This window comes from Schistocerca serialis, chromosome 4 (assembly GCF_023864345.2).
Source record: "Schistocerca serialis cubense isolate TAMUIC-IGC-003099 chromosome 4, iqSchSeri2.2, whole genome shotgun sequence".
In the NCBI taxonomy this organism is placed as follows: Eukaryota; Metazoa; Arthropoda; class Insecta; order Orthoptera; family Acrididae; genus Schistocerca; species Schistocerca serialis.
In genome coordinates this window covers 955,469,321-955,487,154 of record NC_064641.1, presented here as the reverse complement: position 1 = coordinate 955,487,154, position 17,834 = coordinate 955,469,321, and the positions used below count along the sequence as shown (strand labels likewise).

The 17,834-nt window shown below is 43.3% G+C and overlaps 1 protein-coding gene across 1 annotated transcript in view; it reads left to right on the top strand.

Moving 5' to 3' along the window:
- The window catches only part of LOC126474854 (collagen alpha-1(XVIII) chain-like), a 513,154-nt gene that overhangs the window by 270,898 nt on the left and 224,422 nt on the right, over positions 1 to 17,834 (top strand). Inside the window, exon 11 of the mRNA XM_050102334.1 lies at positions 14,263 to 14,508. Coding sequence (XP_049958291.1) covers positions 14,263 to 14,508 — 246 coding nt within the window. The remainder of the gene's footprint in view (positions 1 to 14,262; positions 14,509 to 17,834) is intronic.

Below are 17,834 nucleotides of genomic sequence, written 5' to 3'. Positions count from 1 at the left end.
CGTATGCCGAAGTAAACTGATTGGACTTCATATGAAATTTTCATTGGAACTTGCAACAGCTGTATATAACCAGATTTTTTACTGGTCAGATTAAAATATTTCGCACTTTCGTTTTAGATGTTAGTAGCCTACAAGTCAGAGAAAGGGAAAAACGGCAATGCCAATAAAGAAACCGCTTCTAAAATGTAAACTATACGCAAAGCTGAGACGCAGATAAAAGAAACCTACAGCGATCCTTTGGCACAGATAACACCGACGACGCGTAGATCGCTGGAGGGAGTTTGCAACACATCTGCACAGGCAAGCCACCTAATTCTCGTAAATTCCGGGTAGGGGGGTGTGATGAGCTGTGGCGCCACGTTGAGTCACATCCCAGATGTGTCCGGTCGGGTTCACATCTGGCTAGTTGGTGGCCGCCACATCAACTGCAACTCGCCACTGTGTTCCTCGAACCACTCCATCAAACACCTTTCCTTGTGTCATGGCGCATTATCTTGCTGAAGAATGCCACTGCCATCAGGAAACATGATCGTCATGAAGGGGTGCACATGGCCTGCAACCAGTGTGCGATACACCTTGGCCGTCAAGGCGCCTTACACGAGTTGCTCTGGACCCGTGGATACCAACGTGAACGTTCCCCACAGCGTAATGGACCCGCCACCAACATGTCTCTGTCCTGCAGTACAGGTGTGCCCCAGGAAGACGGCCGATCCGAACCCTCCCATGGCACCGGGATTCGTCAGACCACGCAACATTCTGCCACTGCGCCAACGTCCAGTGCCGATGGTGACCAGCCCATTTCAGTAGTAGTAGCCAATGTCGTGCTACTAACACCAGACTTCGGCGTCCGACGTCTCTACTGAGGGGTGACCGCGCGACCCCACAATGTCTGAACGTGGTTTCACCTTGGTTTCGCTATGTGTTGAAGAGCACCACAGCACTCATCGAACACCCCACAATTCGTGCTGTTTCCGAAATGCTCGAGACTCCGGGCCATCGCAATCTGCCCTCTATCAAACTCTGGTACATCGTGCGCCTTCCCCCATTCTATACACGGACAGCACATTCACTGTTACAACATGAGCGGTGCGTGTGTCTGGCTGTAGCAGGCATTCCTCGCCTGGGGTCGCTGCTATCGCCTGGAAGGGCTTATAACGTTGTCAAGTCGGTGCTTATTATGTTCTGGTTGATCGGTGTATCATGATATGACCCCTGACATGTTGATGTAGTAAGTCAGATGAAGATTTTGTGTTTTAAAAGGTGCTGAAATTGTGATTTAGCGTCTACATCTCTTTTGTATCGATCAGTTTTCGGAAAACATTACATATCGTTTTCTTCTGGTTAAAAAATTCTTGCAATATAAGCTTCACGTTTTGAGGAGTCCAGACTTTTTGATATGTCCTGCATCATAAAAGGAGTAAGAATATCTTACATTTCAGTAATGAGTTAACTGTGCAGAGATACCCTGCCGTTAACGTTTTATTTCAAAGATAACGCTGTTATGTTCGTCATAAAGAAGTGACTGTTTCCCTCATACATGTAATCATATACCATTTACACAGGAATGGCTGCCTTTCAACACTGTCGATGTGTTCAGTTAAATGATTCATTTACATATCGTAAATTATTTGTGTCGTAAAGACAAAGTTGCTTCGCTTTTGACAGGTCATTCGAACCTGTATTATATCACTAACAAAACCCTGATGTCAGAAGCGCGACTTTGTGACGATTTCAAAAATAAACGTATGGAAAATGATGAAATGTCTTCGTTAGAAACATAAAATTGAACTTTACCCTGTTTCCTTTGTTCGCTTTCAAATGCTGCTTCTCCATACGAGAGAACGGAACCGATGCGTATTGTACGAGATATTGGCACTTATGGAGATAAAATATTACTTGCCACTACACGGGGAAAGAAAGTAAAGATGTAACTTTGTTATCATTTGCGAATTAAGAAGAAAATAAACACGTTTACAGTGAAACTCTCCACTATGGATATGTGAAATAGAGAGGGTATGGATTACAAATAGTAAGGTACAGACACAAGCAAGTTACACACTAGGAAATAGGTATATAGCTTCAATACCCACAACACGCTCATATTTTAAGAAAGAACGCTAAAATGCTCAAATGACATAATTTTTACTAGTCTATAATGGAAGTCACTGCAACAAATAAGGCTTTGTAAGAAATTGAGCGTAGCAGAACAGTAGAGAATAATGAATAAATCGCACAGTGATAGCAGAAGAAAAGAACAAATTAACTACCAGATATATTGCCATAATATTCTGCGAAAAAGATAAGCCAAACTTTCGAAAGCGACTCTTAGATTTAATAATCGTATACTGGTAGAGGCGCCCACATTTCCCTTGAGGAAATCTCGTTGCGCGCGTTACCTGTTTTTGCTGGGTTTCTTATCAACACAAAGTTTCTTAGTTGAATCTCATTCTCCCGCGCCGTCGCACGGGAACGTTTTAAGGTTCGCGACACTCTTCAGGGATACAACGAAAATTAAAAGGAAAGATACAAAAAACAGTTCACTGCAAGCACTCTGCATAACTTACGTTGATCGTAGCGAAGTTTTGCTGGAAAACAGAGACGAAGAGCCCCCTTCAGTGCCGAATAAACATTCCGCTTTATTTAAAACCGTGCATGCGTTCACGGCTAACAATATACCAGTTTCTTTTTGATTGGGGTAGGAATTAATGGAACGCAATTTTTTCTGACGCCAAGATCGCTGTATATTGCTTATTTCACTGTGACCGGTTTCGACAGAAGCATGCTGTGATCATCTGTTTTTCGGAAATTTAAAGTGCAGACACACTGCACTCATAATACTCGTACAGCGTAAGCACATCTGTTTGTCAACAATTAACAAGATGAAAATACAAAATCCACGTAGCGCTAAATGTATTCCGTGCAGGGAAGTAGCATAGGTGTAAACTGTAACGTCGTGAGCTGACTACATCAAGGTAGGCTCCGGAACAGATTTCTTATCATTAAGCCGCCAGATCACTGCCATCACATAAATTCACTGATGACACGAAAACATAACGACCACTTGCTTAATAACTTATTTGTCAGTCTCTGGAACGAATTTCATTACTGATTTTACACGTCAGGGACACGATAATTTGTTGGTAGGTTTGTGGAGGTATGTGGCATTAGATGTCTACGCACAGGTCATGTAACTCGCGCAAAGAACGGGCCGCTGATGTGCGTACGGGGTGATGGCGCCCGATAGCGATCCAGATGGATTCAATGGGCTTTACATCAGGCTAATTTGGTAGCCGAGACATCAAAGCGGGTTCACTATAATACACTTTAAATCACTGTAGCACCGTTCTCGTTCCGAGACACGGACAATTATGGAGCTGAAAGACGACATCACCGTCGGGGAAGACAACAACCATGAAGGGATGCAGGTGGTTCGCAGCTGCCAGCGTGTCTTCTGTTACTACCACAGGCCCCATGCAGGCGTAGAAGAATCTCTTCCAAAGCATAATACTGCTCACACCAACTTGTGTGCTTGGCGCACTGCCTGTCACGTCGATGACGGCGTGTGTGAAGACGATCATCGACCTAGTGTAGCAAAAATATGATTCACCGGAAGAGCCGACAGGTTTCCATCCATCGACGGTCGAATTCCGATAGTTCAGTGTCCACTGCAGTCGTAACTGACGATGTTGTTGCGTCAACATGTGAAGACGTAGGAGTAGTCTGCTGTGGAGCTCCATGTGCAATAATGTGCGACGAACGCTGTGCTCCGAAACGCTTGTGTGTGCACCAGCGTTGTGCTCTTTCTGCAGAGATGTCACAGATCACCATCTATCCCACTTTACAGAGAAAGGAAGCCTCCGAACCCCAAGTTTTGTGAAGAGTCGTCGACGTCCAACCGTTTAGCGCCTAGTAAACGTTTCGCCGCCCTTCTACCTCTTCTCGTAGGTGCTTACGACAGTAGCACGTGAACATTCGACTAACTTCGCCGTTTTCGAGATACTTGCTCACAGCCTCTGCGTAATAATAATCTGCCCTTTGCCAAACCCGCTTATGTCAATCTTTTGTTAATGTGTCACGTGACCGAAACTCAACCAGGCGGCGTCCAGAGTCGCGGTGAGCAGTGTTCATAATGTTTCGGGTTATCGGTGTACGTGATAGCCTAGGTTTAAGTATTCATGTGAAAAAAATGGGTAACAGAAGAAATATTGAATTTAATTGATGGAATGAGAAAACATAAAAATGTAGTAAACGAAGCAGGCAAAAAGGAATACAAACGTCTCAAAAATGAGATCGACAGGAAGTGCAAAAAGCCTAAGCAGGGATGGCTAGAGGTCAAATGTAAGGATGTAGAGGCTTATCTCACTAGGGGTAAGATAGATACTGCCTACAGCAACATTAAAGAGACCTTTGGAGAAAAGAGAACCACTTGTATGAATATCAAGAGCTCAGATGGAAACCCAGTTCTAAGCATAGAAGGGAAAGCAGAAAGGTGGGAGGAGTATACAGAGGGTCTATACAAGGGCGATGTACTTTAGGATAATATTCTGGAAATGGAATAGAATGTAGATGAAGTCGAAATGGGAGATACGATACTGCGTGAAGGGTTGGACACAGCACTGAAAGACCTGAGTCGAAGCAACGACCCGGGAGTAGACAACATTCCATTAGAACTACTGATAGCCTTGGGAGAGCCAGTAATGACAAAACTCTATCATCTGGTGAGCAAGATGTATGAGACAGGCGAAATTCCCTCAGATTTCAAGAGTATAATAATTCCAATCCCAAAGAAAGCAGGTGTTGACAGATGTGAAAATTACAGAACTATCAGTTTTATAAGTCACAGCTGCAAAATACTAACACGAATCTTTACAGACGAATGGAAAAACCAGTAGAAGCCGACCTCGGGTAGGATCAGTTTGGATTCCGTAGAAATCTTGGAACACGTGAGGCAATACTGACCCTACGACTTATCTTAGAAGAAAGATTAAGAAAAGGCAAACCTACATTTGTAGCATTTGTAGACTTAGAGAAAGCTTTTGACAATGTTGACTGGAATACTCTCTTTCAAATTCTAAAGGTGGCATATGTAAAATACAGGAAGCGAAAGGCCATTTACAATTTGTACAGAAACGAGATGGCAGTTATAAGAGTCGAGGGACTTGAAAGAGAAGCAGCGGTTGGGAAGGGAGTGCGACAGGGTTGTAGCCTCTCCCCGATGTTATTCAATCTGTATATTGAGCAAGCAGTAAAGGAAACAAAAGAAATATACGGAGTAGGTATTAAAATCCATGGAGAAGAAATAAAAACATTGAATTTCGCTGATGACAATGTAATTCTGTCAGAGACAGCAAAGGACTTGGAAGAGCAGTTGAACGGAATGGATAGTGTTTTGAAAGGAGGATATAAGATGAACATCAACAAAAGCAAAACGAGGATAATGTAATGTAGTCGAATTAAGTCGGGTGAAGCTGAGGGAATTAGATTAGGAAATAGGACACTTTAAGTAGTAAAGGAGTTTTGCTATTTTGGGAGCAAAATAACTGATTATGGTCGAAGTAGAGAGGATATAAAATGTATACTGGCAATAGCAAGGAAAGCGTTTCTGAAGAATAGAAATTTGTTAACATCGAGAATAGATTTAAGTGTCAGGAAGTCGTTTCTGAAAGTATTTGTATGGAGTGTAGCCATGTATGGAAGTGAAACATGGACGATAACTTGTTTGGACAAGAAGAGAATAGAAGCTTTCGAAATGTGTTGCTGCAGAAGAATGCTGAAGATTAGATGGGTAGATCACATAACTGTTGTTGTTGTGGTTTTCAGTCCTGAGACTGATTTGATACAGCTCTCCATGCTACTCTATCCTGTGCAAGCTTCTTCATCTCCCAGTACCTACTGCAACCTACATCCTTCTGAATCTGCTTGGTGTATTCATCTCTTGGTCTCCCTCTACGATTTTTACCCTCTACGCTACCCTTAAATGCTAAATTGGTGATCCTTTGATGCCTCAGAACATGTCCTACCAATCGATCCCTTCTTACAGTCAAGTTGTGCCACAAACTTCCCTGCTCCGCAGTCCTATTCAATACATCCTCATTAGTTATGTGATCTACGCATCTAATCTTCAACATTCTTCTGTAGCACCACATTTCGAAAGCTTCTATTCTCTTCTTGTCTAAGCTATTTGCTGTCCATGTTTCACTTCCATGCATGGCTATACTGCATACTAATACTTTCAGGAACGACTTCCTAACACTTAAATCTATACTCGATGTTAACATATTTCTCTTCTTCAGAAACGCTTTCCTTGCCATTGCCAGTCTACGTTTTATATCCTCTCTATGTCGACCATCTTCACTTATTTTGCTCTCCAAATAGCAAAATTCCTTTACTACTTTAAGTGTCTCATTTCCTAATCTAAAACCCTCAGCATCTCCCGACTTAATTCGACTACATTCCATTACCCTCGTTTTGCTTTTGTTGAATTTCATCTTATATCCTCCTTTCAAGACGCTATCCATTCCGTTCAACTGCTCTTCTAAGTTCTTTGCTGTCTCTGACAGAATTACAATGTCATTGGCGAACCTCAAGGTTTTATTTCTTCTCCATGGATTCTGATACCTACTCAGAATTTTTCTTTTGTTTCCTTCACTGCTTGCTCAATATACAGATTGAATAACATCGGGAAGAGGCTACAACCCTGTCTCACTCCCTTCCCAACCACTGCTTCCCTTTCGTCCCCCTCAACTCTTATAACTGCCATTTGGTTTCTGTACAAATTGTGAATAGCCTTTCGCTCCGTGTATTTTGCCCCTGCCACCTTCAGAATCTGAAAGCTTTCTCCAACTCTACAAATGATAGAAACGTAGGTTTGCCTTTCCTTAATTTAGCTTCCAAGTTACGTTGTAGGGTCAGTATTGCCTCACGTGTTCCAATATTTCTACGGAATCCAAACTGATCTTCCCCGAGGTCGGCTTCTACTAGTTTTTCCATTCGTCTGCAAAGAATTCGTGTTAGTATTTTGCAGCCGTGACTTATTAAACTGATAGTTCGGTAATTTTCACATCTGTCGACACCTGCTTTCTTTGGGATTGGAATTATTATATTCTTCTTGAAGTCTGAGGGAATTTCGCCTGTCTCATACATCTTGCTCACCAGATGATAGAGTTTTGTCATTACTGGCTCTCCCAAGGCTGTCAGTAGTTCTAATGGAATGCTATCTACTCCCGGGGCCTTATTTCGACTCAGGTCTTTCAGTGCTCTGTCCAACTCTTCAAGCAGTATCATATCTCCCATTTCATCTTCATCTACATCCTCTTTCATTTCCATAATATTGTCCTGAAGTACATCTCCCTTGTATAGACCCTCTATATACTCCTACCACCTTTCTGCTTTCCCTTCATTGATTAGAACTGGGTTTCCATCTGAGCTCTTCATATTCTTATAAGTGGTTCTCTGCTCTCCAAAAGTATCTTTAATTTTCCTGTAGGCAGTATCTATCTTAGCCCTAGTGAGATAAGCCTCTACATCCTTACATTTGTCCTCTAGTATTCCTGCTTAGCCGTTTCACTTCCTGTCGATTTATTTTTGAGACGTTTGTGTTCCTTTTTGTCAGCTACATTTACTGCATTTTTATATTTTCTCCTTTCATCAATTAAATTCAATATTTCTTCTGTTACCCAAGGATTTGTACTAGCCCTCGTCTTTTTACCTACTTGATCCTCTGCTGCCTTCACTACTTCATCCCTCAAACCTACCCATTCTTCTTCTACTGCGTTTCTTCCCCCATTCCGGTCAATTGGTCCCTTATGATTTCCCTGAAACTCTGTACAACCTCTGGTTTAGTCAGTTTATCCAGGTCCCATCTCCTTAAATTCCCACCTTTTTGCAGTTTCTTCAGTTTTAATCTACAGTTCATAACCAATAGATTGTAGTCAGAGTCCACATCTGCCCCTGGAAGTGTCTTACAATTTGAAACCTGGTTCCTAAATCTATGTTTTACCATTATATAATCTATCTGAAACCTGTCAGTATCTCCAGGCTTCCTCCATGTATACAACCTTCTTTTATGATTCTTGAACCAAGTGTTAGCTCTGTGCAAAATTCTAACTGGCGGCTTCCTCTTTCATTTCTTATCCTCTATCCATATTCACCTACTACGTTTCCTTCCCTCCCTTTTCCTACTACCGAATTCCAGTCACCCATGACTACTCAATTTTTCGTCTCCCTTCACAATCTGAATAATTTCTTTTATTTCATCATACATTTCTTTAATTTCTTCGTCGTCTGCAGATCTAGTTGGCATATAAACCCGTACTACTGTAATAGGCGTGGACTTCGTGTCTATCTTGGCCACAATAATGCGTTCACTATGCTGTTTGTAGTAGCTTACCTCGCACTCCTATTTTTTTATTCATTATTAAAACTTACTCCTGCATTACCCCTATTTGACTTTGTATGTATAACCCTGTATTCGCCTGACCAGAAGTCTTTTTCCTCCTGCCACTGAACTTCACTAATTCCCACTATATCTAACTTTAACCTATCCATTTCCCTCTTTAAATTTTCTAACCTACCTGCCCGATTAAGAGATCTGACATTCCACGCTCCGATCCGTAGAACGCCAGTTTTCTTTCTCCTGATAAAAACGTCCTCCTGAATAGTCCCTGGCCGGAGATCCGAATGGGGGACTATTTTACCTCCGGAATATTTTATCCAAGCGGACGTCATCATCGTTAACCATACAGTAAAGCTGCATGTCCTCGGGAAAAATTACGGCTGTAGTTTCCCCTTGCTTTCAGCCGTTTGCAGTACCAGCACAGCAAGGCCGTTTTGGTTAATGTTACAAGGCCAGATCAGTCAATCATCCAGACTGTTGCCCCTGCAACTACTGTAAAGGCTGCTGCCCCTTTTCAGGAACTACACGTTTGTCTGGCCTCTCAACAGATACCCCTCCGTTGTGGTTGCACCTACGGTACGGCTATGTGTATCGCTGTAGCACGCAAGCCTCCCCACCAACGGCAAGGTCCATGGTTCATGGTGGATCTATCACATAACTAATGAGGAGGCATTGAATATAATTGCGGAGAAGAGGAGTTTGTGGCACAACTTGACAAGAAGAAGTTTCCGGTTGGTAGGACATGTTCTGAGGCATAAAGAGATCACAAATTTAGCATTGGAGGACACCATGGAGGGTATAAGTCGTAGAGGGAGACCAAGAGATGAGTACACTAAGCAGATTCAGAAGGATGTAGGTTGCAGTAAGTACTGGGAGAGGAAGAAGCTTGCACAGGATAGAGTAGCATGGAGAGCTGCGTCAAACCAGTCTCAGGACTGAAGACCACAACAACAACAACAATGACAGAAAGAGTCAGTCACATTGACTGTGGTATTACCCACGCGGCGTACACGTTAATACGCTTCTAGGTCAGTAATCCGTTGCATAAGCAATTAGCGTTCGTGGAGTCGTAGCGCCTGCTCCGTTTACCGTCACCGTTTACCATCATGGTGATACGTCTGAAGGTGGTCTAAAACAGACCGAAACCGGTAACCTCACAGATATAAGAAGTTTCTTGCTGTTGTGACTGTTCATGTGCATTTTTAAGTATTAAAAAAATCGCTGTTCTCCAAGAGAAATGTTCTCAAAAATGACTAAGGAAATGTGGAGCATATCGATTGCGCTGTTGAACTAAAACCGATAAGTGTAGCTATTTTGCTTAATGTCTTCTGTTGATAACAGAGACGAACAGCAATATGTTACCTTCCTATATATCGTCTTTGAAGCCTACAACAATCTTCAAGATGAGTCGGTGGCTGAGTTAGAACCAACTTACACTGTATAGTACAGTGCGCATTTGTCATAGACATTTATCACAACACAGCCAGTTAGTGCGTCAAAAATTGTATGGAAAAAACAACACTACTCCACAAGACCGCTGCATCGAACTCAGCCTAACGGAAGTGCAGTGGCTGAACACTGTACTTTCACTGGCCGTTCAATGGATTGCGTGAAGCCTCATTCTTCTGGGATTCAGCGGTCGAGGAAACTGTGGAAATGCGAATAGCAGACGACCTACTTAAACAATACGAGAATTTCCAGCTTTATAATTAATGGAAACCAATCATTTCACGCCTGTGAGCCCAGAGGCATTGTTGTTCTAACGTTTCGCCACCTGGCATTCCAACAACTGGCACGCATTTTGGCAATTATCCACAGAATTTGCAAGCACCTGAATTTACTTTGTTATATTTTACTCATAGAAATATTAGTTGTATCTCAGACTGGCTCTGTTCTGGTGACTGTCTTAATTATGGCGCATTTTATTCCGCAATGTCTGCTTCAAGTGATTTTAATTCCGTCGCTGACTGACCTGAACAGTTAAGAAGTTCAAATATTGTGTTGAAAGCACGCGGGAAGGGTTATATACAGGGTGGCGAACGAAATGTGTTACCATTTTGTTTTTGAATATAAAATTTATTGTCAATACAATGTGAAAGGAACATATACTACAATGAAGAGCCGTCCATGGAGATTTCAAAAAATGGTTCAAATGGCTCTGAGCACTATGGGACTTAACATCTGTGGTCATCAGTCCCCTAGAACTTAGAACTACTTAAACCTAACTAACCTAAGGACATCACACACATCCATGCCCGAGGCAGGATTCGAACCTGCGACCGTAGCAGTCCCGCGGTCATGGAGATTTGTTCTAACTCAGCACATGCTCAATACGTCCACCATTTCGTTTCCTGACTTCCTTCAAACGAACACTGAAGTTAGTGATTACCCCACGGCACATGTCTGCCGTAATTTCACTGCAAGCTTGAAGAATAAGTCCTATGAGCTCCATTAAATCACGTGGACGTTTCGAGAAAATTTTTTCCTTTAGGTACCCCCAAAGAAAAAAGTCACATGGATTGAGGTCTGGACTATTGGGGGGCCAATTTTGTCCGTCATTGAAGCGACCTGGAAACCTGAGTGAAATGATACGCATGTCGAAATGCTCGTGTGAAAACTCCAACACAGTTTTTTCAGTATGTGGCCTTGCTCCATCTTGCATGAACCACTGCGTGTTGAAGGGCAAGGCAGTAGCAAGAAGCTGTGGAATGAAGCTATTGCGAAGCATGCTCAAATAACGCTCGCTGTTCACAGTTTCTTCAAAGAAAAAGGGTCCAGTAAGTCCGTAACTGGAAATTTCTGCCCACGCCGTAATCCTCGGAGCATAATGTTGTCGTTCATGAAGCATTTGTGGGTTTTCAGTGGCCCAAAAGGGTACATTTTGTTTGTTAAGCACACCGTCTAAATGAAAATGCTCCTCGTCTGAAATCCAAACGTTGTTAAGAGTTTCTTCCCCATCCTCCGCCCACTCAGCGAACAGTAGCCTCTGCTGCTTGTGTTCTTCAGTGAGCTTCTGTGCACAGGTCATCTTGTATGGGTACGTATGGAGGTCACATTTAAGAATGCGTTGAATGGAGCGTCTGGACATTCCCAGTTGCACTGCTGCCTTTCTACACGATTTCCCGGAACTTCTCTGTACAGCAACTCGTACCAAATGGTTCAAATGGCTCTGAGCACTATGGGACTTAACATCTATGGTCATCAGTCCCCTATAACTTAGAACTACTTAAACCTAACTAACCTAAGGACATCACACAACACCCAGCCATCACGAGGCAGAGAAAATCCCTGACCCCGCCGGGAATCGAACCCGGGAACCCGGGCGTGGGAAGCGAGAACGCTACCGCACGACCACGAGATGCGGGCAAACTCATACCACTTCATTATTCTCCGGCGAACAAACAGGCTTAATCCGAGGTCGCTTTGCTTCCAGTACTGTTCCTTCCTGTACAAATTTATCGTACAACCTGTGGATGACCTTCTTGCAAGGGACCCATTGTGTGTTAAACTGTTGTCGGAAACGCCTCTGAGTCACAACAAGGCTTTTCGTTCCGTGAAAAAGTAGCACAATTGCCGATCGTTGCTGTGTCGTCAGTCTTCCATTGTCAGCCATTGCTACTTACTAGTCTCCTACCGGTAGTATCGTGAATTACACGTCATTTCGTAACTCATTTGTTTTTCCAAGGTCTCCTGGTACTGCTGCAGAGATCCCAGCGGGATATCTAATGTGTGTCGTAAACTGTGAAAGAAACAATTGGTAACACATTTCGTGTGCCACCCTGTAATACTCGATATAGTACTAAAACTTCAAAAACTGCTACTTCCGACGTCTTTAGAAACTATATCTTTAATCCCTTCGGGTGATCATACTACTTCAAGGAAAGGAGACATGATAAATTTCAAATAAGGCTGGAACAGGAGTTGCAGCAGAAATTTTTAGCTTAATATCAGCTTACAGAAGGAACTCATAGTTGCGGAATAAAGAAGAAAGCGTTTAATGTAACGTCAGTGTTTCCATCCCTGTAAAAGGATTTACCAACACTCCTCCTTGTTAAATGGCGTCAAATACAATCCAAAAGGTGTTCACGCTATGGGCTTTCCAAAGACAATTATGTTTGTGGAATGTTCTGTGTGGCTGCAACTTTTAATTTCAGGGCGCTAGCACGGCGATGATAACGATAAGTGAAGTGTATCTGCAGTCATTTCTACATAGAACGTTACCAGAGGATACTATGTGGATCAGGATTATGAAGCACAGCTTTCTTGTGAGACCAAGAGAGGTTACATATTTACAGGGTGAAAAGTATTTAAAACGACAAACTCTGGGAGGTTGTAGGGGAAATCAAAACAAATATTTTTCTCTAATGTCATTTTTTCCTATGAGGCTTATTTAAACCGGTGGAGGCCGTATTACGCTCTTCAGCTGTTAGAGGCCGTGTTACGCTCTTCAGCCGTAGGCAACTGCTGTGCACCGGTGTAGTAGTGCATTGTCTCTGTTTACTAATCGACCGATACACCTGGAGTGAGTACACTGAGATGGTTGGCGCGTACGACGTACTGCAGCACAACGGACAAGCTGCACAGCGGGTTTATCAACAACAATATCCTAGTCGCCATATCCCGCATCATACGACCTGCAATTTGAGAAAACTGTCTTGCAGTATGTGGAGCGGGAACCTTCAATCAGCACATGGAGACGAATCAGACGAATGTAAGAACAGTCCTTCGAGAGCAATTGTTACGTCCATTTCACTTACAGCGTGTGCACAACCTGGAACCAGTTAATTATCCACCCAGAGCACAGTTTTCGCAGTGGTACCTGGGACTGTGTGAAATGCGTCCTACATTTCCATCCTCTGTATTGTTTACCGATGAAGCAACTTTCGGGCGTGATGGAGTCTTCAACATGCACAATTCGCATGTTTGGAGTGAGGATAACCCACATGCCACAGTTACTAGCGCTCATCAAGTGCGGTTCTTCGTTAATGTGTGGGTCGTTGTTGTTGGAGACTGTTTAACTGCGCCGTATCTGCTACCTAGGCCATTAAATGGCAGCCACTATTACAATTTTCTCGCCAGAGCATTGCCAGAGTTGCTGGAAGACGTCCCGCTCCCTACAAGACAACGCACGTGGTTCCAACATGACGGGGCGCCGGCATATTTAAGTCGTATTGTGCGTCGATTCCTGGACTGACGGTTTCAAGAAACGTGGATTGGCAGAGGTGGTCCTCTACCATGACCTGCTCGATCCCCAGATATGTCCCCTCTGGACGTTTTTGTGTGGGGAGAGATGCGCAACCTTGTTAACGCAACGTCTGTTGCATCAGAAGAGGAGGATCTGGTTGCCCGGATAGTAGCAGCAGGAACAATTCAGGATACTTCTAGGGTTTTTGCCCGTGTCAGACAGAACATGATTCGACGGTGTAACATTTCTTTACGTGTCAATGGAGGCATTTTTGAAAATCTACTGTAATTGAAATTGGGTTGTGTTAATGTGTTGTCTCTTGGTCATAAAAAATGGAAAATGGTTTAATTAATTTGCCGCCAGAGAAATCTTCCTCTACCGGTTTAAATACTCCTCATAGGAAAAAATGACACTATGGAAAAATATTTGTTTTGATGTCCCCTACAACCTCCCAGCGTTTCTCTGTTTAAATAATTTCACCCTGTATAAAATCACTGGACTAGAACTCGGGATGCCATTGAAATCTAAATCAAATCATCCACCTTTATGCTTGCTTTAGTGTTCTGATATCAGTCATTTCGACAGTTGTTATTGTACTTCCGTCAGTTTCCTTTGCCATCTGTGTCTTACTTTGATTTGGTGCTCAAATGACTCCAGCCTTAATTCCTTCTTGTTGCTTCAGGGCCCACGAGGTCCACAGGGCGACCGCGGCGAGCGCGGCCTTCCTGGAGCTACTGGAGCGCCGGGACCGAAAGGAGAGCGTGGTCCTCCAGGACCCCGCGTGGAGGTGGGCGCCGGCACGCCGCTGGTGCTGCAGAAGGGCGACAAGGGCGACCCGGGGCGGCGAGGGCGGCGTGGGCCGCGGGGGCCCGTGGGGCCACCGGGCAAGCCGGGGCCGCGGGGCGACCTGGGGGCGGCCGGCCTCACGGTGAGCAACGGGCTGTGGGGGGGGGGGGGGGGGGGGACAGCATCACGGCAGCGGGGAAGGGGTCTACAGGGGACAGTGTCGTACGCTGGCCTCAAGGAAAATCCAGGGAGTCTCCAGTGAAAGTATCCTGTGGCCGTGCGGGTCAGCTGGCCTCATAGTAAGTACCCACGGATTAGGCCACTACGGAACTCACCAGCCAGATCTGTGGTATGTGCTAGGTGCAGATGGCCTGAAATGAAGATGAGAATATTTGGCAACATGAGGACACTGTGATGACCTCAACCCACAGGAAAAATAATTATCAAAGTCTGAACTATGAAGTCATCCAAAATTCTATTTGGAATACCTCATTCTTTGTTTTCTCAATTGGTCACGATCCCACTTTGTTTATGAACCGAAAACTCTAACATTCACGAGAAACTGCTCTGAAATTAACCTGAATCGACAAAATTGTGTATATATTCTCTGAAACTTCAAAGACATCTAAGACAATATCTGAAAGGAATTAGAAAAAGTGACAAAATTTCGTGAATCACACACGATACTGTTAATAATTGCATGAACACTGGGGGGGGGGGGGGGGGTTCACCATACATCTACCCACTTTTGAGTATATCCAGTGTCTCTTAATACTACGACTCGTAGCAATACAAAATCAAAAACTTTTATTACTGGGTAAACAGTCTCTACGTGATTTGAAGGCTGACATTTATAATTCACGCTCACGTTAGGAAATGCGCCAATACGGGAATAGCAGCTTTTACGTTATTGGTCACAACGCAAGCAATTATGGCGGTCGCCGTAATTTTCGCGCGACGCCATATTTCGCGACAAAATACTCTTATTAGTCACTGTCATATATCTAGTCTGATAACAATACATAAAACTACATTAAATAACTACAGTAATTTTGACATGCAAGGAGAATTAGTTCTAATGAGAGGAAGAAGTTTATATTTACTAGTGTGACAACAATGACTACCGGGCAATTTTTACTGATTGTGATTTTATTTTCGTTAACAGAAAGCAAACACAAGCTAAACAAAGAATTTTTTGAATAGAGACTGTAATTCTTATACTTTTAATAGAGAAATAAAGTTTCTAGGTCAGGGAATAGAGTTCGGCGAAGTCTCTTAACTTTTTGTTGCAAACGAAGCGTTGCGTTGTGCAGCACGATGTCGGCGGGTTACGATGATGAGAGCAGGATACAGGCAGTTCCGCTGGTTAACCTTCTCCGGCGAAACGCAAATAAAGTTCCGGCACAGCTGTATCATTAAACCCGTGGTGATTAACAAACCACAAGACGCCAATATACGACCATTGTTGACATGTCCTCTCTTTCAAAGTACATTACGTAGACATCGCTCGTTTTTACACTTTATGCACTGTCCGTGACGCTATCGACCATAATTACACAGTTTGCCACATTCATATAGTCTTAGCCACAAATACACAGTTCATAGAATTGTTCTTGTGTGTGAAGCACACCGTAAACAATGTCCTCTCTGTTCTCGCATTTCAAACTACGACAACGTCACTGAAAGTCATTTACATTGCACAGTTAATTAAAGTCTTAACTTTCACGGCTTGACAGAATGAGATAACAATTCCACCACCCAAAATCAATACCACCAAAGTTCATTCGCATAAAAGCACTGTTCTTGTCGGCCACAACAAAGTATTGTTAGCGGCACTTTCACAGTCCGGTTTATTTGCTCTTAAAGTTCGCTGGCGATGGCATTACATACCGCAGTGGTAAAGAGAATTAACAATCTGATAGTTCGATATCACTGTCCATACTATTACGTATGCTTTTCATAAAACACAGTACTATTTTTCCGCGCTCGCTTCACAGACACACCATCCACCATCCCCTCTCCTACACAACAACCTTTCGACTATCGATATCACTATCGCTGTCCCCTGTCTATAGATGTTATACCGTTATCGTAAATTACATAAATCTTTATAAATGTCATTGATTGCATTTTTCACAATTAATAATATTCCAAAAGAGAACTTTATAAACTTTACCACAGGTACAAAGCAAGAAACATATTTATCCATTGGCAAAGGAAATAATCACAATTATATGTTTACATTTAGGACCCACAGTAGAATGTTACATAATCACAATTAGAAATGCCCATATGAACAAAAGAAAAAGAATAGAAATCTAAACAAAACCACGAAAAAAATTTTATATGCATAATTAGCAATGCCTTCACAACACTCAGCATTTCTGTAAGAACTGGAGGCTGGGATTCTCCATGAAGGTGAGAAACCTGTGATGACAAAAAAATGTTCAACCTTATACTAATAAGTTTCATTGGCTGGGAGTGTTTAGAGGACACCCAGCAAACTTGGTAATATGAGGTGTTGGAAGCCTCTAGGAGCTTTATGGGCCCACATTGTTATGTGAAGACAGTTGGACTCGTGGAGAATGCCTTTCATAGGGAGGCTTCTGAGGAAGACGAGGTCCTCTGGTGATGTTGGACCAATTGGCCTCAGGGTATGTACAGAGGCGGCCTAGAGTAAATCAAGTAGCACATGGCGCTGATGCACTGGACTAAAGCCAATGCACATCATAGGAATATTGACCACTTGGTGACGTGGGCCAGGTGGTGTCATAGGAAGTACCAGAACATCTAGGGATACTAGTGCCATGTGGTAATGTTGTGGCAGCAGGTTTCATAGTAAATATGGGGGACATGGAGGCTGTGATTGTTCGGTGGTGCTGGATAATCTAGCCTCACAGTAAATACGATGGGCTGGAGTTTTCTTGGGGAACATCTGCCACTTGGTGCCTTGGCTGTGACCAGCTACATAGTATGTACAAAGTACAGCCTCTGGCGAATGTAAAGTCACGAGTTGATTTCAGACAAGCTGGCCCTCACCAGAGGCAGGAAGTCTCTAGGGAAAACAGATTGTGTGGTGATGACAGAAATCGCTTACCTCATGATAACTCCTGGGAGCATGGAGTTGCACAGAGATTCCCTGTTGTGGGAGCTCCTGGCCTATCAAATTTGGAAGCATCTATACACACAACAGCTGTCTTGGAAACCAGAGTAGTCACAGGCACTTGTCACTCATGTGGAGACGTGGATGCCGGAAGTCTGATGCTAAATGATGTGTAGACTGTCATCTCCATCAGCACCATGACCATGGTCCTGGGGTGCAGGACAAAGACAAAAACGATTGCGTTTAGGAAAGTTCATTTAATGTCTGGGTACTGGGCGTGCGAAGACTCCGAATAAAAATCAAAGTGAAAGTTGGTGATAGTGCTGGTGTTGCTGGAGATGGATGAAAGAGAACTGAGTCCAAGA